This window comes from Crocodylus siamensis, chromosome 12 (genome assembly GCF_052110815.1).
Source record: "Crocodylus siamensis isolate JL-2025a chromosome 12, ASM5211081v1, whole genome shotgun sequence".
NCBI lineage: Eukaryota > Metazoa > Chordata > Crocodylia > Crocodylidae > Crocodylus > Crocodylus siamensis.
The window spans coordinates 37984412-38012032 of NC_143406.1; the positions used below are offsets into that span (position 1 = coordinate 37984412).

The following is a 27621-nucleotide window of genomic DNA, read 5'->3' on the forward strand; positions in this document are numbered from 1 at the left end:
CTATGGATGAGGAGCTCCCAGTTCCTGGCAGCACATATGCTGCTTCTGCACTGCAGTGCATGCAACTAGGAATTTGGGAGCTCCTGGGTCCCTAGCTGCCTATGCCATAAATCTGGTATTGGCTGCACAGGGTGGTTTTAAATGTTCCCACACAGGGAGAGGCCATCAGCTCCCATATGGGGACATTTAAAGCCAGGCTGTGCAGCCTGAGGCTGGGCTCTATGCCATACATTTCCATTAAAGCCATTCAATTACAAACCAGCCACAAAGATGTTTCACATTGAATATGGAACACCTTTGTGAGTGGCTTGCCATTGTATGGTTTCATAAATTGGCTGACCTGTGGCTTGTTATGGTTTATTGCATGATTATCATGTTAATTGTGCAATACGTGTCTGCCAGGACTCTTAGAAACTAACTGATTCAGAGAAGCATAAGCTTTCGTAAGTGACAGCCCACTTTGTCAGATGCTCTAACAAAGTAAGCTGTTGCCTACAAAACTGTATGCCTCTTTGAACCAGTTAGTCTCTAATGGAGTGGTTCTCAATTTTTTTTTAGGCTCCAGGCACCCCTGGGAAAATGCTAACTTTTAACTTACACTTGCTTTTTTACTATGACAAATTCAGAAAGACCACACAAGGTCCGAATGCTTTGACACTTAAGCCCAAAAATTTCAAATAAGAATTATCTTCTGAATTGGATGTAGGTGCTTGCACACTTAACAGAGCTAATATTGTGTGGCATGCAACAGCACCAGTAACAAAATCTTAGGGCAGCCAAGGGTGTTTCAGCAACCTGGTTAAGAATCTTTAAGGTGCTACTCTGCTTTCTGCCAACATTTTTAGTTAAATGGAAACTTCACAGATTTAAAAGAAGATGCTATTATTAAAAAGCTAGATTTTAATTACAGTTTGATTCAAATTCTGAGATGTGCAGAGCCAAAATATTGGACTGTACGTGCCTGGTTTTAGGAGTTCAAAATCCAACTTTCCTCATTTTTGAGGGATGTGAGAAAGAAGAGAGTAGGTGGTTGCAGGGGAATTTTGTGTTCAGTTTCCCTAATGGTTCACTGTTGGTTTTGACCAACTTCCACTGCCGTGCAGACACGGGCTCTGCATGGTTTCCAGCCAGTTCACCTTGTGGGTCATGTCCTGGCTCTAAGGCTTCATTGGTGGTTTGCCACAGAGCTTCCCAGCTCCCAAAGTAAACCTAGAGGCCTGGAAACTTCAACTTCCCACAGTGCTCTTCGGAGGGAATGCTTGCCCCTCCCCAGAACTGGAGGTCACGCAGCCGCTTTGGCCTTTCCCTGTATGGGCTGAGCCTGTTACCACATTAGAGCAGGTAACCTCTCCTGGTGTCCTTAACAGGTGGCCAATGTGGCAGGATCATCTCTTCCCTGTGATTGTAGGTTGGTCCTGTGTAAAAGTCAACTGACTTCTTTAATGGCTCTGTTGGAGGGGGAAAGACCTACCTTTAATTGCATCCCATAGTCTATTCTCAGTGAGTGTGTTGTGAAGTTGCAACCGTTCAAATGCAGGAAGTTCAGCATCCTTTTATAGCTGGCTGGCTACAGCATATCGTCCTGCAGCTGGGCACGTGCGGATGTGCCACAGACGCCGTGACCGCACACGCCCAAACGCTAGGGGTTAGTCTGGCAGTGTCAAAAGAGGAAACACAAGAAGTGCAAGACACATGATTGTCTTGACCGATGTGGCTAAGCCATTCTTAAAATAGTTGACCACGCTAAAGGTCATGTGAAGTTTAACTAAACCCATGAGCTAACGACGCCGTGGGACTTGGGCTAGCTCCTTTAAAATAGCTGCACCGGGCTTCATTTTAAATACGCCCGCCCAAATGCACACAGCACGTGCGGTGCCCCGCGTTGGGCGGGTCCGGGCGGCTGGATGCTGGCGCGCACCTGGAGCCCGCGAAGAGCCGCCGCCGCCGCCGCCACCACCAGGGGGCCAGTGCCCCCTCCCGGGCCCCAGCGGCCCCCGCGGCGCGGGCCCCAGAGCCCGCCCGGCCCCGGCCCCGGCCCCGGCCCCGGCCCTCAGCGCCGGGGTGGAAGCCCTCGGGCCAGCCCCGCGCAGAGCGGCGCGGGACGGGGGAGGCAGACACAAGAAAGTGCATTGTGTGGGAAACTGGATCCGGCTGAATGGGACGGATGTACTGGAGCCCTCCCGGGGGAGCCGCTGAAAGAGAAGAGCCCTGAGCTTTTCAGGCAGCGCAGGGTGGATTTGGGACCTGTGAGGCCGCCGGTTTCTCCTGCAGGAGCTTGGCTCTGTCTTTCATTTGCTGGCCAGGGCAGACGGGAAAGGTTTAAGGTCAGCAAAAAGTGGAGCGATGACCCCGGTGGCAGGGAATTGGCATGTAAAATGAAGGCAGCTTAGGAACAAAGAGCAGCTCTTGTTTGGGAGGGAGCATCTGAGCTGCCAGGGGGAGAGAAAGGGTCCAAGCTCTGTCACCAGAAGGACGGCGGGATAGTTAAAGGTGCGTGCAAAGAAAGCGTTGCTCTGTGAGAAGGTAGGATGCCATGCTGCGATCTCGAAATCTGGGGGCACATACATGGTCCAGGGTGCATGGGCCTCTGCCTCCTTACTCGATCGGTTTTCATTCTGAGAGTGACAGGCATTGACTGAAATCCGGCTGTGTGTAAAACTTCAGGTGCGGGTCTGGCTGAACCCTTCTTTTGGATACTTCCCTGCGGCGCTCTCTCACAAGTTCTTACTCCATTGCTTGCCCTGCAGGAAGTATGTCCCAATCGTATGAGGTCAACAGATATGGTGGGGGCTTTCATACAGGGGTTTCTCAAGGGTCATGTGTGCATGAGATACTCTAGTAATCATCAGGAATGGTTTATCTGTCACATGCTTTCAAACTTTTTGTTTTTCTTTTCAGATTGGTCAGGATTTGTTCTCTTACTCATTTGAGAATCCGTTGGGCCCCTGGCTCTTTGCTTTGTCACAGCTATACAGAGTGATATGCAATTTCAAAGATGTATATTTCCTTTTTATTAAAGTGGGTTCATCCTTTAGCTAGAATATGACTTAAATTCTATAGAAAGTAAAATTAAAGACCGACCTAATACAAGGTAGGTAGGACTGACTATGATATGACTAAGACTGAACATGCATTTACCCTTTTCCCCTTAATGTAATGGAGAAGGGCCTAAGCTGAGATCTGAAATCCAAACCACTCTTGCTTCTTAGAGCAATTCTGATCTCTAAACTTAGTAGGTCAGTGTTATCTTTAATTTAGAACTGAAAGTTTTGTATAAATATTGTCTTTTCACTTTAATTTTTTTAAATTTTCTTTTGCACTCCAAACATCTTCTGGGTCTAATAACAGTAGGAGAAATGTCCAAAAATCAATGGATATGGTTCTTATTAGTAATGAATCATGTGGAAATGACAACTAGTCAGAACTCTGAAGGTAAGATCAGAAATCTTGTTTGGGGAAATAGTTGGTGGGTTTTGAAAAAAGTCATATAGTAAAATTGACACACTACAATTGGCAAAATGGAATCAAAGCCCTTCTGTTATAACTTCCTGGAGTTACGACAGCCAAGATTTTGCCCACTTTGTTGTACGTAATATTTTATTTAGAAGTATTGACTTTTATTTGAGGAAACCCCCAACTCTATTTTTATTAGTACTGTTTCTTTGTAGATTTCATAGACATTGGGGCTGGAAAGGGACCTTGGAAAATATATTTGACCAAAGCTGCATTAATTTAAATCAATTGACTTTATCATAGACATATGTTTGTCTAATTAAAAAAAAATTAAAAGCTGTATAATGTCAGTACTTTCTTACAGATTTGCCTCCATTATTACACAAGGCTGTGGTACGTATTTTTATTGAATATATCTACCAAAACTCTGTAACCTAAAAATGCTGGTATTGTTACATATATATATTTCTCATTTTTGCTTGTTAGGAGGAAGTAATAGCTGGAAAATATCTTAATGGTAATGTGCAAAATTTTCCCTTTTTATATTTTTAAAACATTTTCAAGTATAGTACAGTATAATAATCCATTATATTTGTTTTTTTCTGGTTTAGCTTTCCTTGATATACTCCATTTTCAAAGGTAATTAATAACTCAGATATAAATATCATCCTGCACTGTAAATATAAGCTATATTAAATTTACATATGAATTACAACATTATGGTTAGAATGGGATGGGTACATCAAGTTATTATGATTTTAGAGCCACAGTGACAATGGTTTTATATCTTTTGAATAGGCATACTACCGCTTCTTATGCCTAAACAAGAATGAGGCTGTAAATAAATGCTACCTTATTTCAACAGCTTTTTGATAGGTAACTTTTTTTCACTGCATTCAGCAGGTTGCAGTTTTTGTAAATCTGTTGTGTCAAAGTTGAACAGAGGCCCATTAATATGGGCGTAAGTCATAATGGTGCTTTTCTGTTGTCTATTTATATTCTCTTACAAACTCATGTAGTTTTATATAGTTTAGTTTATATCCTTTTTTCATTGCAGCACTAATGCATGGACACCAGATATGCTTAAAAAAATGATGGGCTATTTCCATGATCAGGAAGTTATATTTACAGTTGGCAGCCTCCAGGTTTGTACTTTTTAATGTACCGAAACATTCTTATTAAAGAAAAGGGAAAAACACATTAAACAACTAGTATCTTTAGTCCAAATTCAGCAACTGAATCTTAGAGATGGCCAATAAGTCTATATGAGACAGCTGGGCAATATAGACTACTTGTGTTTTGTGGTCATCAGCAATTTGTAAAGCCTTAAGACACCAATAATACAGGAAAGCACTGAAGGCTTTAATGTACTGTTTTCTGCTATATTTATGGCTTAGCAACGCTGCTACACTGTTTCTTCCCAAAAATGAAAGACTTCCCCTCCCAGGTAGCTGTGCTCTGCCTTGCTTCTGAGGGAATGTGACGCGTTAGAGTACCTTACAGAAGACACTTTCACCTTTCGCCCATCAATCATTACAATTGGTGGGTGGCCAAATTTTGATTGGGTGTAACTTTATTGGCATTGGTAGGGTTGCAGCCTCCTAAACTAGAGCTGAATTTGCTCCCCCAAATAAGAATAATCTGTGATGTGCAGTGTGGGGTCTAATTCCATCTTGCAAAGCCTGTGCCCATGCAGTTCAGAGTTTCCTAGGGTTCCAGTGCTTTTCCAAATCTGAAGGGTTGCTTATATTAAGGTCTTGTTTTTAATTTAAATTTTTGGGTTTTTCACAAGAGCTCTGTTATGAGCTTAAAGTACTTATTGATGACTGTGGTGAATAGTTGAGTACATAGGGCTTGTTGATCTGAAGTAGAAATGAAGGGTTATAACCTGAATTTGGAAATAAAATTCACGGGACAATTTAGTGTACAAGGTAATCACTGATGTAGGGGAGGCAGCCTGAAGGGCCAGATCCTAATCAGATGGAAAATGATAGAGCTCTTTTGAAGTCAGTGGAGCTGAGGTTCTGGTTAGAATTTTACCTAAAGTGAAGCCTTCAGTTTATTACTAGTTATTAGATTACAGCATAAATTAGAAAACATAACTAGTTGTTTAATTCCGTGAAACAATTTGTATAAGGATAAAGCAGTTTAAGGATTTATACTCCCCTCTGAGCCAGTTGTATTCCAGCAATAGGTCATACATTAATAATGGTTTCAGTAATACATAGTCATACTATATCATTGGTAAATGATAGAACTACTTGTGCACCCAAAAAAGTCAGGCTACCCATATTGCCATGTTCATTAAGAAAAAGGCAATATACTTCCCTGCTTCTAATGATTTTTAACATTTGCTTATTCAGATTAGTTTTGTTAGTGTTTTAAAGCAGCATTAGTCAGTCTTGTCTTCCTGGAGTGGAAGATATTTAGAGCTGTAAGAAAACTAAATGTGCCCTGCATGCAATGGATATCTTTCTGTACAAAAACAACAAAATAGTTACAACCTGAACTTCAAGCTAATTGTCAAAGAGTTCAGTTAAAAATTAGCATAAATTCTTACTTCAGCCCAGTGAAAAGTGAAGGCAAAGTGCTAGCGCTCATCAGTCCTGTGATGCTTTCTGTTTCTTCTCAGAGTTTCAGAACAGGTCTGAGATTTTTAACTGGAAACAGAGTATAAGGGGAGAAAGTGGCTTTTAGCCTAATACCTTGGCGCACACTTTTCCCCATACCCAGTTGTGTATTTTTTTCAATTTAGCCTTTGTAGGCAAAGTCCTTCATATTCTTTATTTTCAAAATGATGTAAGAAATTATGCCTTACAACCTGGTAAGTACTATGAACCCTGGTCCTGTACCCTGCAGGTGATGTGCTGAAATATGTCCCTACTTCTATTTACACGAAGTTTTCAGGGGGTAAAAGATTAAGCTAGTAATAACACCATGAGCGAGATATATAAGTGTGTGTGTGTGTTTCTCTGTGTTGTAGGTTTCTATAAAAAACAACTTGGAGAATCTTTTATACCAGCCCAAACAACTGCTGTCAGATTTTCAACAGACTGATCATCAACAATTTCAAACTGCAATGAAATTTCTCTTCAGCAGCAAAAAGCATCATTTGGTAAGTCACTTTACACAGAGCGCATGTGAAAAGTAAGAGCTGCCTTGGCTAAATGGAAAAAGGCCAAGCTAGGGGTCACAGTGAATGTCCCACACTCTAACATTTGGTGTCTTGCATATCTTGTTGGTAGTGTGTGGAAAGATGGAAACAGTGTCCAAGTAGCTGAGTATGAGACAGCAATCTCTTCCAACATAGGGCCTGATACTGCAGTATAATCTATACTCTGGCTTTTCACACCCGCATGAAGTCCCAACAAAGTCAGTGGGGCTCCATGTGAATTTTGAAATCACATTGCAAGACCAGGACCATCACCTGGATATGAAAAAAAGAGCCTTTCTCATTTGGTAGAGAGGCTAACAACACACTCCTCCCTTTGGGGATGAAGGCCAAACTTGGAGTAAAGACAGGTGTTCCCCATTGGATGAGTGGCCAGCATAAATATAACTGAAGAGTCTGCTTATCTCTCAGGCCTATGTGATTCTGATCATACTGTCAGAGCACATGAGTCTGTGCACACTCTACATGGAAGCTCTGTAACTAATACCAGTCAGCAAGAGGTCTCTGTTGGTGAGGTGCAAGTGTCATTTTCTCCCATTATATTGACAAGTGACTACCAGGATTGATATTGCTGCGGTGTAAAGTCACGATCCCTAGAACTGACCCTGAAATATTGGTCCTTCACATGCTGTCTCAGAACCATAGACTTCTTGAGAGGGGAAATGGCCTATTAGACCATCATTCTGCTGCAATAAGATTGTTCCTGCAGCATACTTCTTTGTGTTTTACTCAGTTCTGGAGAGAGATTGTTTGGTAATGGCTTCTTGAGACAGGACATGGGTAAAAGGACAGTTGCCAAAGACTTTCACAATTTCTCAAGTACATACATTTTCATGTGTGCTTCATGCTGCTTTTCATTTTGCTGAGAGGCTCAATCAGACCTTCAGTCCATAGTAGAAAAGAATAATCTCAAATAATGGAATCCGACTCAGTGTTTTACAGCTACACTATTTCAGAACAGTAGCTTGTTATTTCTATAGCGCTTCTTGTCATGCCTCAGAAATGAATACTAAATTAAGCTGATTATCAGAAGAAATATATTCTCTTAACCCTTTGATACCTGCAGGAATTGGGAAGTGTTGTTCTGGATTTGGATGGGATTAGAGAGAGAGTTTTTCAAAGCCCAGGAATAAACAGGACATTGTTCTTTATTACACTGGAAAAATGCTTTGTGGCTTTGAGTGCTATGGAATGTGTGGATATACTAAGCCAGATTTTGCGGGTATCTTCAGTGAGCTATCTTCAACCTGCTGTCATTGGCAACCTCCCAAAAGATCTTCAGGAAGATGCTTTCAGAAACTTGTAAGCCATTTATTTCTCGATGAAAACAATTAATAATTAATTTTGGTGTCTGATGAATATATTTTTCCTAAATGAGTTTAATATAGTGGTTGTGGTTTCCAGGTGTTTAGTTTTCTTTCATTTTTGCTGCTTTGAAAGTACTCTTGCATATCTGTACCATTAAAAAAGATTCCATTCATCAAATAATGTGCACACATCATTGTATCATTTAGGTCTGTCGTGTTCAAGGACCTCTATGACAAAACAACAGCAAATGCACGAAGAGCGCTGTATGACTGGATGAAACAGATTTTACAAAAATCGTACAGTGCCAGTGGTATGTTGAATCTAAGTAAAACTTATCTTTTTTTCCCTATTTCTCAGAAAAAAAATGGCCAGCAAAAGGGTTACTATTGCATTAATGACGTTTTTTGCCTGTTACGATAAGAGTTGGGTTAAAGGTATCCCTTTGACCAACTGTTTCATCACCACAATTTATAGCAACATTTCTTTCTCTACTGCTGGTATACTTCTCCAATGTGCTTATTCTCTACTGGTAGTCTCCAACCCTTCTGCATGAGGCTAGGCACAAGGATTATGCACCATTTTAGTCCTTTTGCAAGTCTTAAATAGGACTTAACATGGTGCATAGTCCTTGTGTAAGATGTCTGCACAGGTGTGATGTTCCCTCCAAAGCCCTGTTTACAAAAATAGGTTATCTTTGAAAATGCATTAGCCAAATGCATACCAAAAAACCAAAACAAAACAGGAGGCTGTGCAAGTTCTGACTGTGGGGCACTGGCTCAGTCAGAAAAGCAGCAAAGGAAAATAAATAGGCATCGCTTCGAGTCTTACACGTTTTTTTTCACAGCTATTAAGGTTCTGTCTCTCAAAGGCAGCAGCTGTTCCAGCGTCTGGGACAGTGTAACACACGTTCCACCAGAGGTCTCCACAGCAGCAGGAGGAAGGTATCGGTGAACTCCCTGCCTGCCAGGAGTATACCAGTAATATCATGTTCTTTTAGGACTTGATTCTCTTCCCACTGAAACCAATAGAAAAATGTCCAGTGAAGCAAGATGCAGCTCCAGTGACATCTTCTGACCTAAGCACTAGTAAATGACCCTTAAAACACTGCCATTATCACCATTCAACAATGAGGCATGTTCCTTGCCTAAGGTCACAGAGCACGTCTGTGGGAGACTGGTAAAGAGTCCAGATTTCCTGAAACATGGGTTTGTACCTTTAGCACAAATGCTTCCTTAAATAATACTCTTATTATCACCTGAGAAAAATCAGGGTAACTGAGGTATACGGTGCCCCATCTAATAAGGGTATGTTTATACTGCAAAGCACTGTCAGGGCTGCAGCATAGTACAGCTATATCCAGACTAGTTTTAAACTTGCTATCTCAGTAACTGGTAGTAACCTAGCAATAGCAGCATGGAGCACAGTGCACGCTACAAAGCCTGTCCAATAGACGTGGCAAATACTGGCACAGTGAGGACACGCGTGTGTCTTAAAAGTTGACTGTCAGAGTCTCTTGCCCACTCGTGACCACTGCAGATTGGCAGCACTGTGAAGACAAACATGGGCGAGGAGGGAGACTTAATACATCCTTCCTCTGTAACTCCACAGTGCAAGGGTCTTGAAATGCACCATGCATGTGTGTTATTAATAAGGCTGCCTTGCCATATTTTTGCTACTTTGGGTGACGGAGATTACCCCACCTGTACCTTTTTGATGTTGAACTACAGAGGCCTGTTTCATACTTTCCTGCTGTGTCAAACAGACCCATACAGCTGTAGCGGGGTCACAGGATTAGCATGAGTTGACAGGTTGCCTTAGCGTCTCAGAATAATACCTTGAGAGAAGTGCCTTTATGTAACTCAACCTATTCTCATGGGTTTCCTGTTACAAATACCAAGCTATTAAAAAATGAGGCATCCTGGCAGTTGCTACAGAAACTGGTGATTATGCGGTTTGCATGTTCTACCTGATTTGTAAAGAACAAAGAGAGATGTGAAGGATCACAGTCTCCACTGCTGCTCACTGCAAGTTTGAGCTTCTGTTAAATGCTGCAGTCAGGCTATTACATTAGGAATTCTCCTGTTTTTCCTCTTCCATCTCTTCCCTCCGCCTGTCTCTTGCTCTGCGTGGTGACAAGGAGGGGGTGTAGTTCCATGGAGTGTAAAGGACTGGGAACCAGGACTCTTTGGATCTATTCTGATCTCTATAATTATCTTGGTGTGCATCTTACTGCAAATCACTTAGACTTACTTTTCCAAAAGTCTCCATTAATGCTGTCTGTTTTGGTTTTGAGACAGCTACAGTTTAATTCATTCAAGATACTGAAAAATTAAATGTATTTATGACATTTATTGAAGTCAGGTAGAGTTGTTGCTGAGATGCTTTTCAGCCACAAGTTGAGCATACGAACATTGGCACCCCAAATGAGTGGATATTTTGGGATGATTTAGGCCTTACTTTCCAGGCCTCAGTCCTCCCCACTTAGTAAATGGGCATAACCATCTCCCTAGTGTTCTGAAGCCTGAGTTTGTGAAGCACTTAGACATCTTGACTTCATTTTCTGTCTAACTGCACTTAGTAGTGGTATACTGGAGAAGTGTTCTTTGAATCTTTATAATTTTTCTCTGTATTAAATATTTTGTACTTTCTCTAGTACTTTCTCTGCCTTGAGCAGGGGGCTGAACTAGATGTCCTTGTGAGATCCCTTCCAGCTCTACTTTCCTATGATCCTACAATTCATATGAGTTCAGTAAACAATGACAATGTTCTATATATTCCTAGAATATAGTCTGTACCTTTGAAGGGATACTTTCAGGTTAGTGGTGTGTGTGTGTGTATATGTGTGTGTATAGATTTCATAGATTTCATAAATTTCATAGACATCAGGGCTGGAAGGGACCTCGGGAGATCATCGAGTCCAGCCCCCTGCCCAAAGGGCAGGAAGTCAGCTGGGGTCATAGGATCCCAGCAAGATAAGCTGAGAAAGAGAAATATGTAGTATAATATTTCTTGCTTTACATCTGTTACCAAATAACACATTGGCTTATGAAAACTGAATGTCATAAATATTGTATTACACTCTTCATTTATGTTGGCATTTTGTTTGGTTTAGAAGATAAAAACAGTCAATTTCACTCTTTAAGTTTTCAGGTACTAGCACGGCTAGGTGCACACAAAGATAATATATTGAAAATTAAAACATTTACAAGTGCTTTTCCACTAGGGCTTATAAAATTGTTTTTATAAAAAAACGAAATTACAGATGGACAGTATCTACTCTTAGAGAGGAAACTATAGTAGTGTTTTCTGATCTTAGAGTTCCTTTGACTACACAACAGAAAGAACTGAATATAACGAATAACAAAAATTAAAAATGTGTTATTTATATTTTAATGAGCATTTATTTGTACAAAACAGAGTTAAATGAGTCAGCCTCTTGGGTCAGTGCAGAAAACCTATGGATTTTGGGAAGATATATGGTACATCTCCCATTAGAAGAAATTATGAAAATTAGTCTTACTGAAGTAAGTAGCAGAATGAGTTTTGAATGTATAAGTTTTCCAGTGATGCAATTTGCAGCGAAAATGATTACAGTGCAAGCCAAAAAAATGAAGATGAGTGTATATAACTTAAATTGGGTAAATTCAAAGCCATTCCAGATCAGCTGTCAACCAAACAACCCCTTCCTTCTCCTAGAATTCAGAAATGTATACCACCATAGGTGCTTACTTCTTTGTGTACCTCTGCCATTGCCTTTTTCTTGTGATCTTTCTGTTTTCAAATGTCAATGTACTACACCAGGAGTTCCATATATTAAGGATTACAGGGTGAGGCCCCATATTAAGCAGACACTAAATTATTTAGGATTGAGGGGCACTAAATTAAAATATGTATGAGCAAGCAAGAACTGCTCATCATTGTCTTCCCAAACTGTTTATTATCTGGATTGTTCTTTGCCCTAACTTCATAATGTGCATGGAGGCAGGTCATTTATAATATTAAACTTGTATGTTAATGCACTTGATTCCTTTGCATTACTGATGCATATTTTTGTTTGAACAAATTAGATGAAACAATTCATTAGCTATGACAATGCAACAAAACAGCTGGATACAGTATATGATATCACACCAGAACTTGCGCAGGCTTTTCTAGAAAGAATAAACTCATCAGGATTTGATATGAGAAACACCTCAACTATCTACAGGCAAGACTTATTTTTTGGTTGTCTTTGAAAATGGTCTTTAAGGGAAGTTAAAGAACTGGTGAGGGGAATGGGGGACTGCATTACTCCTGAGACAGCTAAAGCTATAGAGTCTTTTACTCCTGGGTTTGTGGTTAAAATCCAGCTTTGGCTAATAATAACTGAAAGTCATTGGAATCTCATGGACTTTGGAGCTGGTTGTACTGATATCACTCCAGCTACCTAGTAGACGGGTATCTGGATTATTGGTGGCATCACAGCAATTTCTAGGAACCCCAGTCATTGTGCAGACAAACAACCAACAACACCCCTGCTCTCGAACAGCTGCAATCTAGATGTTGGACAAGACAGATAAACATGGTGTTGAAGAGCTGGGAGACTGATCCTCAGTAAAATAAAGCAGCTTAGCAGAAAGTAAGTCACATCACTTGCCTAACCACTGCAAGTGGTGCTACCAAGGGGACTACTTGACAAGAAGACTTTCAGGAGGAACTTTCCCTTCAATCTCCTCACAACCAGGAACATCACTTGTCACCCATGTTACCATCCTCACCAGAGAGACTAAAGAATGAATAGGCAGAAAAAATGATCTCCCTTCCCTGCTAGAGGAGGGAGCCTTATGAGTACATTTGGATGCGTTGAGTTGCATTTGGATCTGTTGTTTCCTTTCCTGCAGCAGTTCTGTATGCAGAGGACATCCATCTTCAGGGATGTCAAACTGGCACTAAACTCACTTTAACAATAATAAAATAAAGAGTGAGAGAGAACATAAACTTTTCTTCCTCATAAATGCTTGGTTAGCATGAACCACCTGCAAGAAAATGCTGTTCCTTTCCGTTTACATTACATTTTGTCATATAAATGGTCCTATTTATTCCCCAGACACCACTATCTGAAGTTAGTTGCAGCTCTTTGGGGAATTTCTTGGGGTTTTCAAATTGATAAACAATACTCTTTATGGCTTCAGTTCTCCTCTGATTACAGTGCTATAACTCACTGATTTCAGTGGAGCTATTAGTGATGTACATACGTTTAAACAAAAGGAGAATTTGTATTTCTGTGTCAAAAATGATGGGTGAAATGCTCATATGGTTTACTGCTCATAAGAGAGGCCAATTTCATCCAAACTGGAGGAATGTCATGCTCCGTTATCCTTAACATATTCCATTCTTACAACAGACTTATTTTATTTTACTCATTTTAACCATACTGACAATTTAAAATGCACTTTTACTTTTCAGAAGTAATGTTATACAGTGCTACCAATCCCAGAGGGGATGTGGAGCTTGTGGTGGCTGTGCAGTAATGCATCAGGTAGATGGTAACTACTTGTTATAAAAGTGAGGTTGTAGATATTTCTCCAATTTGTATGCAGATATGATGGTGTCCTATGAATGCCAGTGGGGTGCTCACACAGTACTTTGTTATGCTGCTGCACAGATTGTTGTTAAGTGACGTGCAGACTATTTCATCTGATCTGGAATGCACATTTTTAACGGGCTTGTGACTCAGCTGTGCTATATATCTGTCCATATGTCACAGTTACACTCCATGGTTTCCATCCTATGAGAGTGGCTATCATGGCCACTTGTGTTGTTCGCTTTTCATAGATTTCATTGACATTTGGGCTGGAAGGGACCCTGGAGGATCATCGAGTCCAGCCCCCTGCCCCATGGGCAGGAAGTCAGCAGGGATCATAGGATCCCAGCAAGATAAGCATCCAAATGTGTCTTGAAGGCGTTCAGATTGGGTGCTTGAACTGCCTGAGGCGGCAGTCTATTCCAAACCTTGGTGGCTCAGACAGAAAAGAAGTTCTTCCTTGTGTCCAGACTGAATCAGTCGAGGCAGAGTTTATGACCATTTGATCTTGTCATCCCTTGGGGCACTCTGGTGAACAGATGTTCCCCCAGATCCTGATGAGCACCCCTGATAAACTTATAGGCGGCTATCAGATCACCCCTGAGCCTGTGCTTTTCCAGGCTGAAGAGTCCCATGGCTCTCAGCCTTTCATCATAAGGTCTGTTTTCCTGACCTCTGATCATGTAAATGGCTCTCCTCTGTACTTTCTCAAGCCTCTCCACATCCTTTTTGATTTGTGGAGCCCAAAACTGGATGCAGTACTGCAGCTGCGGCCTCACCAAGACTGAGTACAAGGGGAGAATGACGTCCCAGGATTTGCTTGAGAAGCATCTATGGATGCAAGCCAGTGTTTTGCTCGCTTTACTAGCTGCAACATCACATTGCAGGCTCATGTTCATCTTGTGGTCAATCGTGACCCCAAGTCCCTTTCATCTGTAGTGCTAACCAGTGTAGCACTGCCAAGCCTATAAGGATGCTGCAGGGTTTTCCTCCCAAGGTGGAGAACCTTGCATTTTTCAGTGTTGAACACCATCAGGTTCTCATCCGCCCATTTCATGAGCCTGTCAAGATCTGCCTGGATCACCCTCCTGTCCTCAGGTGTAGATGCTTTACCACAGAGTTTGGTGTCATCAGCAAACTTGGCCAGTCCGCTTCTGACACCAATGTCCACATCATTGATGAAGATGTTAAGCAATATAGGCCCTAGGACAGAGCTTTGAGGGACCCCACTGGTGACTGCACACCACGATGATTGACTTCCATCAGCCACCAACCTCTGGGTCCTACCGCGGAGCCAATTCCCCAGCCAGCAAGGTCGAGGCTGCAGTTAGCCAGTTTGCCAAGAGGTGATCATGGGATACCAGATTGAAGGCTTTTTTGAAGTCAAGATATATGACATCAATCTCTTCCCCCTTGTCCAGGTGATAGATCACCTGGTTGTAAAAGGAAATGAGATTGGTCAAGCAAAACCTACCTGCAACAAACCCATGCTGGGTATCCCTCAGGGTATTGCCATCAGCTTTTATTTTTTTGATGACCAAGTGCTGAGACAGTAAAGGAGAGAGGTAGAAAATGCTTCACAGACAGGTTGCTGATATTTTGCCATTGTGATAGAACCATTAAGTCAAATATACCCCTGTGGGCAGTGCACATGCGTAAGAACGTCCTGTCCACCATACAGCTGAAGTCATACAATCAACAAGTGCCTGGAGATGGCTGTTTCATAACATGATGTTCCTGAACACTGGATAGGGTTTTTTTTCTATATTAATGAAACTCCCCAGTAGACTTAACCCTACGTGATACCAAATTCAACACTCTATACCAGAAGCTGGCAACATTTTCTGGAAATGGGCCAGAATGACCCAACTCAGGTGCAACTGATGCTAGGACCCAGCCGCTGCCACTCTTCCCCACTACCTGATCATGGTGTGGTATGAGTGAAATTTGCTGTGGTGCAAAGCAGCATGGACAAAGCCCCCTGCCACTGAATACCACCACAGCCCCCTGCCTCTACTGGGCCATAGATTGCTGACCCCTATACAACAATTAATAAAAAAAGTCCTTCTCTATTTTTAATTAGGGAAAACATATTGCAACCCTCACTCGCAATAACTGTATTTGAATTCTTTTGTGCTTCTGATATAGGAGGTTGGCCGCAATGCAAACAAAGCTAGAAGAGTAGTTGATGATTTATTCCCAGCTGTACCTGCACAGCTGTGTATGCTTCTCACACCAGGACATAGAGGCATGTTTGATGTAGTCTGTTGAACATTGTTCCCCCTTCCAGTGAAAAGAGCTATGTTGGGGAGGGGAGTAGACACAGCCTAAGAAACCATGCTGTTGTGGTTTTGTGGGAGATCAGCTGGATGTTCCTACAGCTGGTGGTGAACGTGTTTACATCCAGTAGAACAACCTCTGGCTGTGGTCTGAAGTGAAGTACAGGTGCTTTAAGCACCTGCTCCAATACTTCACTTACTCATAGAATGTGTTGAAATCTCAGCTGCGACCCAAAAATCATTCCAGGCAGTTGTTCAGAATCAGTCTAACCACCTACACCCCTGTCCTTCATCCTTTTAAAATTAAGAATTATGCTCAAAATCCTGCAAAGGGAACAGATTCCAGAAGTGGAGTCTTTATGCAGAGAGGATCTTCCCATGACATACTGGGTCTTTTAAATTTAAGTTCTCACAATGAGCACTTCCCAACTTAGTGGAGTTCAGAGCAGTGTAGTAAGATAAGTACCTCTCTCATAACCAAGTCTCAGAACTTTCAGAATTTTAAAGATTATAATTAAAGATATTGGTGATGAGCAGATATGATTGGAAAGGTTTGAGCACAGGAGAGATGTTCATGCTGTATTTCACTGCCCCAGGCGTTACCTCACATTTGGCTGGTCTTTTATACAGGCTAGGCTTGTTGGTTTGCTTTTATGATGATACGGGAGAGATGGAAGCCACTGTGGCTCGGGTTTTACTTCACCAGATGATCAAATGCAATCACCTGAGAGGCTTCCAGGCCGAGGTTCACAAGGTGTGTATGCTGTTTATTCTCCCGTAAACTCTAATGGATAATCTGATCCTGGAAAGAGGCAGGGAGATTGGATTCTAGAAGAAACAAAGTGAAATGTCACTCACCTCTAGGAAATGCGAGAACAAATACTTGATGGTGTAATGCAGAGGATAGAAGCTCATTGATGCTTTTCCCAGATCATCTTTTTTTTTTTAAGCCTGTTTTCTCATTTCTCATATTCTTATGGAAAATGTGGTTCTACTACAGTCCTTCCGCAAAATGGGTTCTTACTGAGAGTGTGCTTCTAGTGCTGATGCCTATTCCAAAGGCCCTCTGAGCATTTGGGGTGATGGTGGAAACAGGATCTTGGCAAATCTCCCTGCTCTGCCTCTACCTTTTCTTGTTTTAGCTCAAAGCTCAACTGCTGGACATTGCCATGCAAAACCAGACTTTGAATGATACCCTTGGGTCTCTGTCAGATGCAGTGGTTGGGCTGACTTCAGGTCAGCTGGAATCCTTGTCACCTGCAGCTGTGCATAATGCTATTTCAACATTAAACCAAGTCTCTGGATGGGCTAAAGACCAAATTATGGTTTTATCCAGCAAATACCTCACTCACGAAAAGGTACGTTTGGGATTTCTCTGATGTCAATCATATTTGATGAAAGCAACCAAAGTGCAACAGCCATTGCTCAAACACAGCTGCTGATTTGAAACAGGTTAGGAGCCACAAAATGTTTTGCTTTCTAGTTCATTCATAGCCAAATGTTTTGGTAATGCTGTGACCGAGATGGTTAGAAAATGTTGTTTAAATTAGGTTAAAAAAATATAACCCCTAAAATTTAACCTGATGCAGCATTGGGGCACATTTTCAGTCCATTATTTTGCTCATTCTTCCATGTACATTGCACTTTGAGAATTATTACTGCAGGTTACACATTGCAAAGAGTAGGAAGTTGAAAACTGCATCTTAAACTAGAAATGTATTTCATAGCATTAAAAGTAATTTTACATTAGGGACTTTTACAGTTTGTGGATAAGAAAACTTCCCATTTTGTTTGTTCTGCTCTCCATGTAGGTTTTATCATTCCATAACATAAGTCAGATGGGTGCTTTGGTGACTGGAATTAGCACCCAGTCATTCTACAGCATGAACCCAAAGGAACTCTCTCAGGTGATTAGAGGCACTTTATCTCAGTATGCATCTGATTTATCACCTGCTCAACAACATGGCATCCTTAGTAAGGTAACTATGATCTCTTGTGTGTTCAGACCCAATCCCCACCAGCCCTAATGTGCAAGGAAGGACCACACATGCACAAAAAGATGTAAACTGGCACTCGCATGTGGATTTGGGTTATATTCTGAACTGATGTAAGAACATTATTTCTATTCTGTTTTCTCTTAAGCATCAGTTAAGTTTCAAAGGTTATAAACTCTTCCTTCTATCATGCTATAACGTGATTTAGTTTTGGAGTATGAATCAACAATCAAATTAAAATGAGTTAACAGGAGTCAGGATCTTACTGCAGAACAGCAGATGTTCAGTGAGTCTCTGTTAGCCCATTTGTCTGCTCTGAACTGGTAAGTGAGATCAGAGCAGCTTATCCCTAGATGAAACAGAGCTATATTTTCCCTGATTCACTGTTTTCTTACTGTAGGTTAATAGCAGGGGGAGACAGTCCCTGTCCCCTCTTAACTGTTCCTGTTAACTCACTTTAATTTGATTATTCAAAATCTTTGAATAATGAAATGCGCCTTTCCTTGAAACCTTTTAAGATAATGCAACACTGTAGTGAAAAAAATCATCTTGTTCAGATATAAACTCTGAGAACTATAATTTCTTTGCCTTTTTATTAGATGATTGCACCTAGAGATTTTCCTTCATCAGTCACAGATATACAAGGAGCTTTTTTTAAAGAAGTATCTCTTTCAGCTTTATGGAAGGAAACAGATTTTAACTCTTCAATGATGAAAGAAAAAGAATTGAGGAAGAGCCAGGTAATGAGTAGTTCCAGTGGTACTCAGTGGGGATTTCTTCAGAGACCCAATGAAACACTTAGTCTAGTCGTTTTGCTTTAAGAACACTCCACTGCCTACAGTGACAGGCCATGTTTCACCAGTGAAGAAAAGTGACAAAACCTTGAAGATTATCTTCCCAGTCTTTATTCTCAGATGCATGTCCAGTGCCCCCTGGAGAATGAATAGGAGTGTAAGGATGAAAAGCATACATGTAAAGAATATGTCGTGAAAGGAAGGAATCGGTCTAAATATGTTTTGACTAATGCAATCCAGTGTGCCTTGGAGCTGAGCAGCATTATAAAGCAATCTTTATGTAAGGATAAACTTGAATGGGCCAAGCACAAAAATCATCATGATTCTGTCACACATTTCTTCTCCCTCCCATACTGCATATTTGACATTTGTGTGTCTGACTAGTCATGATTCCAGATGTAACAAAGTCTACTATCTACACAGTACACCATTCCTTAACTCACTGATAAAATTTACCCCTGCCAATAAGGGTTCTAGGGTGCAGTGAGTGGATGTCATCAGTGTATTCAATGTTCATAAAAAGATGAATATGCCAGAAACATTCAGCAGTTCCTTCAGCTATCAAACTTATTACCCAAGAGCCACTTTCATGTGTTTTTAATTTCAGGCCTTGTATCTGTACGAATTATTGTCTAAGAAAACAGCTCCTGCTGACCTTTTAAGGTATGGATATTAGTCTACTCTACATTGCCAGTGAAACATGGTTTACACCTTGTTTGCCATCATTCTTGCAGCAAAGTGAAATATCTTCTGTTAGTCTCATAAGATTCTACACTCATATGATACCTTTCATCCCCTGAGGCCCCAAGCATTTCATTGTAGGGGCCCCTAAATCCAGTGCCTAGATCAGAACATCCCAAAAAGCTTTGGGTAGTTCAGAGTTCATAAGCAAAATATTGCAAATGTAGGCTTAACTCTGCTTTCCACTGCCTAAAGGATTCTCAAAGAATGGCACAAGGAAGGAGCTGGGATGAAGAGGTATCCAGAGGAGGTTCTTTCTGGAAAGCTGATCTGTGGAATGAGAAAAGTTGAAGAGTCTCTGTTAGATACACTAACGTGTTCTTGAGATCATAGTTTATCAGAGGTGACTGCCAGTATCTGGGGGAACAATTGTTCACAGGAGCACCCCAAGGGATGATGAAGTCGCATAGTTATAAACTACTGCAAGACTGTTTCAGGCTGGACATAAGGAAGAATTTCTTTACTGTCCAAGCCCCCAGTGTCTGGAATAGCCCACCATCAGAGGTGGTTCAAGCACCCACGTTGAATACCTTCAAGAGTAAATTGGATGCTTTTCTTGCTGGGATTCTATGACCCCAGCTGATTTCCTGCCCTTCAGGTGGGGGGCTGGACTTGATGATCTTCGGAGGTCCCTTCCAGCCCTAATGTCTATGAAATCTATAAAATCAGAGAAAATGAGGGTTCAAAGGGACCTCAGGAGGCCATCTAGTCCAAACCCAACCAAATCATCCCACCTAAGGTTTTGTCTAGCTGGGTCTTAAAAACCTCCAAGGATGGAGATTCAACAACCTGTCTGGGTAACTTGATCCAGTGTTTTATTACCCTCCTAGTGAGAGTTTTTCTTAATCCAAAGATCCAAATTTGTTGAGGTTTTTTTTCTATCAGTACAGGGCAGCTGGTGAAAGGAGTAACCTGCCAACAGATTGAGAGGATGAGCACAGACTCTTTTTTAAATCACTTCTGGCTCTTTGAAAAGCATCTTGAGTTGCTTTCTCCATATCAGGTAAAACTGGAAATATTATAGTATGTGTCTAACACAGGTTAATATATGTATTTAACTTTCTTGCATACCACAGTTCAGAAGCCACACACAACTTCTGGACAGTTTAAATATGGCTTCTGATAAATGAGAAGTTGGGGCACTATCTGCTGATAGTTGACTCTAGAGCACATGCATCTCAAGTGTTGTATCTTGTGGTTCTCATCCCAGTGAGATGTAGGTTTGTGGTTAAAAGGATTAGGAAATTTGGTAACCCCAGTATATAATCTGATATACCACTGATAAATTAGATTATATACCAGTGGTGGATCAGATTATGTAATATAGTAGGTAAATCAGAGCCAGATGAATTCATGAATAAAATTCAAGCTTTATGTGTGTGTCTTTCTGTATAACATTTGTTGTTCAAGAGTAAGTTGCAGAAAACTTTCTACAGCTCATTCTTGAACTGCAGCTAATTCAAGAATAATTTGTTGTATAACACAAACACTTACATGCTTCCCAACATGGGACTTTTCATCTCTGGTACCTAAGAAAAGACAACTGCAAACATTTTTGTAGGAGCTATGTACATTAAAACAATCTACAAAGATAGTACACACAAATCTATACAGGCATACCTCGGAGATATTGCGGGTTCTGTCCCAGACCACCGCAATAAAGCGAATATCGCAATAAAGCGAGTTGCATGAATTTTTTGGTTTCCCAGTGCATATAAAAGTTATGTTTACACTATACTGTAGTCTGTTAAGTATGCAATAGCATTATGTCTGAAAAAAAAAAAGTACATACTTTAATTAAAAAATACTTTATTGCTAAAAAATGCTAACCATCATGGAAAAATGGTGCCGATAGACTTGCTCGATGCGGGGTTGCCACAAACCCTCAATTTGTGAAAAACGCAATATCTGCGATGCGCAATAAAGCAAAGCGCAATAAAACGAGGTATGCCTGTATATGTTAATTCATTTGATGTAATAGATAAAACGTATGTGCATTTTTCCTCAGGATTCACAAGTGTCTAATTTGTAAATATTTCTCTTTTTTTAGGTTAATTGTTTGGCTTGGAAATTTTGGATGGACTCCAACACATCTATCCCCCCCTTCCTCTTATCAGTTCTTCCGTAAGTCACTCTTGTTGCATACAAGCAATACATTCAGGGTTTTTTCATCTGTTTTTGCTTTAATTTAACTAGGTACTAATAGGGGAGTTGATAACTCAAGCAAATGATAGTTTTTACAAGTAGGTCACTAATGCTAAGTTAAAATTCATGTCCCCTGGAAGTTTATATTTGGTCACTGCTCTCTGGGAGTGAAGGGAGCAGCAGGGCAGTGCTCTCCACACTTCCCTAGGCCAAAGTGACCCCAGTCTGGGGAAGGTGCAGGGAGTCTTTCCCTACTGCTTTATTCCCTCTGGGAATGGTAGATGTCTCTGGGCTACTGTTTGGGCTGGGGCTGGTGGGACCCCCCCCCAGCTTGGGGTTAGGGTTGTGCCAGTAGAGTCCTCCAGGCTAGAATTAGGGTTGAGAAACGGTAAGACCTCCCAAGAGAGGGGTCGAATGCCTGCTGGTAGAACTCCCATATCTAGACTTAAGACTTCAGTTGATGGGGTCCCCAACAAAAGAGTAGAGTCCTGCTCCGTAGAGCTATCTGTGCTCAGGTTAGGTTTTTGTCTGCTAGGGTTCTCCAACCTTGGCCTAAAGTTGTGGCTTATAGAAAGACCTGGAGTAGGTTTGGAGGCCTGGGCAATAGCCACCTCCCATCCCTTCAGCCCCATCTAGGGCAGGGGTTGAAGCCAGAAGGGCTAGGGTTGGAGTTAATAGTATTGGTGGCCTAGTATTAGGGACAGAGCTGGATCCCCAACCTAAAGTTAGGACAACAGCAGCAGAGTCTTGTGAGTATTTAACCCCTAGGCTCTTGCTTGCTGTTTCTATTCATAGTAGGATTGTTCAGTTTCACTTCAGGAAGGCTTGTCTTCCCATCAGGACTGGAAAATACTGTAGCCAGATACCGTCTCCTTGCCCTCATCTCTCTTGCAGAGGCACCATGAGGTACTGATTCCACTCACCAGCTCACAGCAGAATGTCTTCACCTACCTGGCTATGCTTTCTGTCGTCTCTTAGCATGTCACAGTGAAGCACTTCAGAGTTGTTTCTTTTTCATCCAAGGTCATTTTTTATATGATATAAGACAATTTGTGGTGCTCCAGTGTTGCGCATCACCAGTACACTCATTTTTCTAGAGCATTTTAAAGGTACATGGAGCACTTCAAACGTTACATCCTTCCAATCCCCTTTAGGCTAAACTCAGAGAAGAATCTATCACCATACACTTGACTTGTGGTATTATGGAGAACTGAGGTCCATCTTTGCAGACCCAGAAGCACTTTTATTCTTTCTCCAGGGCTCAGTATTTGGAATCAGTTTCAGGCTCTCTGTGTGTACCTTTCCTGATAAGTCTGGGGAAGACTGAACTGGATCTTCTAGTTCTAGACTCCCACAAAAAGAGTGCAGTCCTACAAAAAGTACAGGAGTGTTTGGTAAGCAAATCTTTTTTTCATGCAGTAAATGGCGGGGTGAAGGAGAATGCTAATTTGGAATGACTTTTGTTTCATCCAGCTAAAAGAAGTGCTGGTTTAACATTGCTTTGGAAGTTTTGCATTACAGCTTTGTTAAGTCTGTAGCTTTTGCTGTAATACAGTCACTTCAAATATATGTTATGATTTATCAATTTGTGTTTGATTTAATAACCCCTGTGCATTGAGTTAACATTAAGATACGACTGGGAAACATGGAGTATTTAAACCATGTTATAACGTGGCTTCTTCTTTTCTGTGGCTTTATCTGTACTTTACAGGAAGTCCAGTGCTCACAGTGGTTGCAATGGGGGGTAAAACTAGTGTAAATTAAGTTCTCTCTAACTCTGCCTTAAAGTTAGACAGCACAATGGTGAAAACTGAAGCTCTGCAAGAGCTTCCATTACTATACCTGAACAGTGGTGTGTGATTTTTTTTCTGAAAATTCTCAGTGTTAGATGCTAAGTGGGTAGAAAATGTGTGTTATTACCATGTCGGAGAAACAAATTTTATCCCCAGGGAAGCCCCAACCATTCAGGAGCCTGAAGGGCCAGGGGATCCCACTGCAGACAGCCACTTGAGTCTGTCTGCTAAGCAGCAACAACAGCAGCTAGTGGGGTCCACATGTGAGTAATCACCAGGGATCCTGGTTTTCTGTGATTTTAAAAATTGCAAATTCTCTCTCGTTTAAAAACCCAAAATCCGTGATAAAAATTAAAGGCCCCCCACAACCCTTCCCAGTGCTGCTGGTGCCCTGCACTTGCTCCCACAGTCTCAACAGCCCTCCTGATGCCCCTCACAAAAGCCCCCCAGACCAGACCCACAGACACTGATACCCACCCCAGCAGGTGAAGTGTGTCTGGGGGGATCGGTTGGGTCAGGGCAGGGGAAAGGGAAGGTACTGACGGGTAGATCAAAAAGTGGAGAGCGTGCCCCTGTGCCTACTCACAGGAGCAGGGCTGGGGGGTGAGGGCAGGGGTGCCATCATGTGGGCAATGCACATGACAGCCAGCCTGACAGGAGGTTTGCACATGGAGGCCACCACCGCAATTGCCACTGTGCCCTGTGCCTCCATCTCACGGCCACCTGAATGGCTTTGTGGGCAAGTGGTGCAGGGCGCAGCAGCAGCAGTGCGGTGGCAACCGCCATGTGCGGGCCACATATGTGCCCCCCGGCTGGGGGGTGGAATGGGGGGCTTGCACGCAGCAGCATGCCCCGCAACTGGCTGCACGGCTCCGCAGTGGTGTGTGGTGGCTGCATGTAAGGTTGGGGGGACTTTGCAGGCAAGTGCTGCCACCATGGAGCCATACCTCTAGGATCCAGGGGCAACGGGTAATTGGGGCTTGGAGACAGTGGGGCAGGGCTGGGAAAGATGGTTGGGAGCTGAGGGAGCAGGGGGTGCTGCCGGCCCCAGATGGCACACCACAGCTAGGAGCAGGGGGCAGGGGCAGGGGTGCCCCTCTGCAGGGGGCTTTGCAGGCAAGTGATATGGGGGGCAGTGTGGTGGTGCCTGCCATGTGCTGTGCGACTGGCAGCAGCGGCTCAGTGCGGGGTGGTGGTGAGGATGGCTGCGTGCTGCCCCACCACCACCATGCTGGCGCCTGGCAGCCAGCTGCACAGCTCCAAGCACAGCTCTGGCAGCAGCAGGAGGTTGTGGAGGCAGTGGCTGTCACTGCCATCACGGCCCTCCAAGTAAATGGCAGCGGTTGCTGCGTGCTAGCCCAAGCCGCACCCCCCCATCCCTTGCCATGGCTGGAGAGCAGGCCATGGAGCCGTGCCCCAACCACGTGCCAGCCTCCCTCTTCCCCCTCCCCTGGACAGGCGGCCGGGCAGCACGTGTGCAGCCCGCACATGGCGGGCACCCCTGCCCTCACCCCCAGCCCTGCTCCCTGCTACGACATGCTGCCTAGGGCTGGCAGTACCTCCCACGCCCTCAGTCCCCAACCATCTTCCCCAGCCCTGTCCCAAGCCCCATTTACCTCCATGCTCCAGGAGCAAAGGGCAAGCCTGAGCCGGCCTTGGCTGCCTCAGAGGCTCAGACCCTGCTCTCCCCCACTCCCTGCCCCTCTGGCCAGGGCTGGGGGTTTCCTGCCCTTTTTGTAAATCGGCTCTGGCAAGCTGGAGCTGCACCAGCCTACAAGAGCACTTTGCAAAAGTGGAGAATCCATGGATTTCTCTGCTAAAAAGAGAAATCTGCATTTTCTCCCATTAGAAACTGGGAACCTGTGGTTTTCTACGTTTTTCCATGGGAAACAGAAAACCCGGATCCCTGGTAATCACACCACCTGGTCTTCAACTTAAATAAGCACCTAGGAGGCTGTGTCACTGGGGTCCACCCCACAGACATGGTGGTGGGTACATGCCATACCCCTAGGCTTCCACGTCTGGATGGAGAACCCACCCTTGGTGCTACAGAGGTCTTTACCCAGACAGAGTCAATGGTCCCAGCCTCCACGCAGACAGAGCCCTTGATTCCAGGCTGCAAGGACTGCCTGGCACATTTGATGGAGACTAAGAGTAGGGCCACTGGCACCTCCACTTATGGGATGTGCTCCCTGGTGAAGGGCCTGGTGAGGGAGCTCCAGGAGGAGGTGAGCAGGTTACGAGTCATGAGGGAACACGAGGCAGAGAGATGTGTACTGCCGGTCTCTGCACCCAGGGAAGGACTCCATGGAAACCAAGCAAAATAACAAGCTTGAGCGAGATGCCTCTACCGATGGTGGGAGGAAGTTGGTCACATCAGGCCCAAGTCATGAGGTGAGTCAGTAGTTCCACCAATAGCCCTGCACAACAGCTTTGCAGCCCTCGCATCATTGACATGGAGGGGCATCTGTGTCCACTGCTCTGCAAACAGGACAGGAATAGCCACCCCCCACCAAGGAGACAACGAAGGGTAATTGTTGTGGGAGGCTTCTTGCTACAAGGCACAAAAGGAGCCATTTGTTGTCCAGACCCCTTTGCGGTAGAGGTCTGCTGCCTTCAAGGAGCCAGGATCCAAGATGTCACAGAAAGGATCCCTAGGCTGGTCCACCCTATGGACCACTACCCCATGCTTCTTGTCCATGTGGGCACCAATGACACGGCAAGAAACAGCCCTGAGACAATCATGGGTGAGTACAAGACCATGGGGGCGAGGCTCAAGGACCCTTGGGGCACAAGTGTTCTTCTCAATCCTCCCAGTCAGGGGCCGAGGCCGATGAAGGGAGGAGTGCATTAAGGAGGTAAACTGAAGGCTTCGGAGATGGTGTCACTGCATTGGCTTTGGATTCCTCAACCTAGGTAGACCATTCAAAACCAGTGGGCTACATACAAGGGATGGTATTCACCTCACAGGCAGAGGAAGAAAGCTCTTCTCTATGAGAATTGGTGACTCGCTGAGGAGAGCTTTAAACTAGGCACAATTGGGGGTGACGGGGGAGCCTCCATTGTTGTATATGAAGCCACTACATGAATCCTCTTTCCATGATAACCTGAGAGAGGTCATTGAAGTAGTGGACACCCAGATGAGCACCACCATCCTGAGACACTTGCACAGTGACAGAACACCTGAGTTAACCAGAGGGGAACTTGGGTGCCTTTATGGGAATGCCGGAAGCATGGGCAACAAACAGGAGGAACTGGCTCTCCTTCTGATAGACAAAGACTTTGACCTCATTAAGGTGACGGAGACCTGGTGGGATGACATGTATGATCAGGTAATGGATACTGACAGCTGTAGTCTCTACAGGAAGGTTTGCTTTGGGGAGAAGAGAGGAGGAGTCGCCCTCTATGTGAAAGAGAGGTACCCCTCCCTGCAGGTCAGGTTTGATAGCAGGGAGACCTCCCTCAAGACCCTCTGAGTCAAGATACAGGGGGGTTCAAGAGAGAGAGACATGATGGTGGGAGTCTACTACAGACCTCCCTCCCAAGAAGAGGAGAATGATCAGGCATTCTCCAGGGACCTGGCAGAGGCAGCTAGCACCAAAGACCTGATTGTCATGGGTGACTTCAACTACCCTGACATCTGTTGTGGGGACCATTCGGCCAGCTCCAGCAGGTCAGCCAATTGCTTGGCAACTTTTGATGACCTGTTCCTGTCACAGGTTGTAGAAGGATCAACCAGGGAGAAGCCACTCTGGATTTAGTGTTTACCAAAGGAGAGGACATGGTAGGCAACCTGAGGATTGGTGGTACTCTGTGTGACAGTGACCACAAACTGATTAAGTTAACCATTAACCAGAAAGCTAGAATTTCAGTTAGCAGAACAGAGGTCCTAGATTTCAGAAGGATGAACTTTAACAAACTCAGGAGACTAGTTAGAAAGGCCATCTGTGACCAGCAACTGGAGGATTTGGGAGTTCAGGAGCGATGGTACCTCCTCAAGGGAGCAATCCTCTCTGCTCAAAAAGAAGCCATTCCCATGATATAAAAAAGCAGGAAAGGAGCCAAGAGACCTGCTTGGCCCAACAGGGTTATTAGAGAACTCTTGAGAAAGCAAAAGGACACATACAAGCAATGGAAAAAAGGATCAGCAACCAGAGAAGAGTTCACTAATATAACCAGGGTGTACAGGTATGAGATACAGAAAGCTAAAGCAGGCATAGAAATCAAGCTAGCATCCAAAATTAAGGACAACAAAAAGTCCTTCTACAGGTACATAGGGAGCAAGAAAAAATCGAGTTCGACTGTGGGTTCCCTGCTAAATCTGGAGGGGCAGCCCACAGTAGATCCCCATGAAAAACTTGAGCTCCTAAGTCGTTACT

The 27621-nt window shown here is 43.4% G+C and overlaps 1 protein-coding gene across 5 annotated transcripts in view; it reads left to right on the forward strand.

Annotated features, from left to right (window-relative positions):
* The first annotated feature begins 1883 nt into the window (after positions 1–1883).
* The window catches only part of OTOA (otoancorin), a 52717-nt gene continuing 26979 nt past the window's right edge, over positions 1884–27621 (forward strand). The window contains exons 1-19 of one of the 5 annotated variants that reach the window (XM_090023716.1): positions 1884–3091; positions 3349–3432; positions 3818–3846; positions 3940–3970; positions 4065–4092; positions 4511–4598; positions 6437–6568; positions 7692–7927; positions 8140–8243; positions 11351–11457; positions 12001–12140; positions 16406–16529; positions 16918–17133; positions 17587–17754; positions 18369–18509; positions 19171–19226; positions 20190–20307; positions 21355–21428; positions 22708–22843. In XM_090023716.1, the coding sequence (XP_089879842.1) occupies positions 3357–3432; positions 3818–3846; positions 3940–3970; positions 4065–4092; positions 4511–4598; positions 6437–6568; positions 7692–7927; positions 8140–8243; positions 11351–11457; positions 12001–12140; positions 16406–16529; positions 16918–17133; positions 17587–17754; positions 18369–18509; positions 19171–19226; positions 20190–20307; positions 21355–21428; positions 22708–22843 (2004 nt within the window). In that variant the 5' untranslated portion in view covers positions 1884–3091; positions 3349–3356. Of the gene's footprint in view, positions 3433–3817; positions 3847–3939; positions 3971–4064; positions 4093–4510; positions 4599–6436; positions 6569–7691; positions 7928–8139; positions 8244–11350; positions 11458–12000; positions 12141–16405; positions 16530–16917; positions 17134–17586; positions 17755–18368; positions 18510–19170; positions 19227–20189; positions 20308–21354; positions 21429–22707; positions 22844–27621 lie in introns of all 5 variants that reach the window. The other 4 variants (XM_090023719.1, XM_090023717.1, XM_090023718.1 and 1 more) reach the window with 4 other exon arrangements.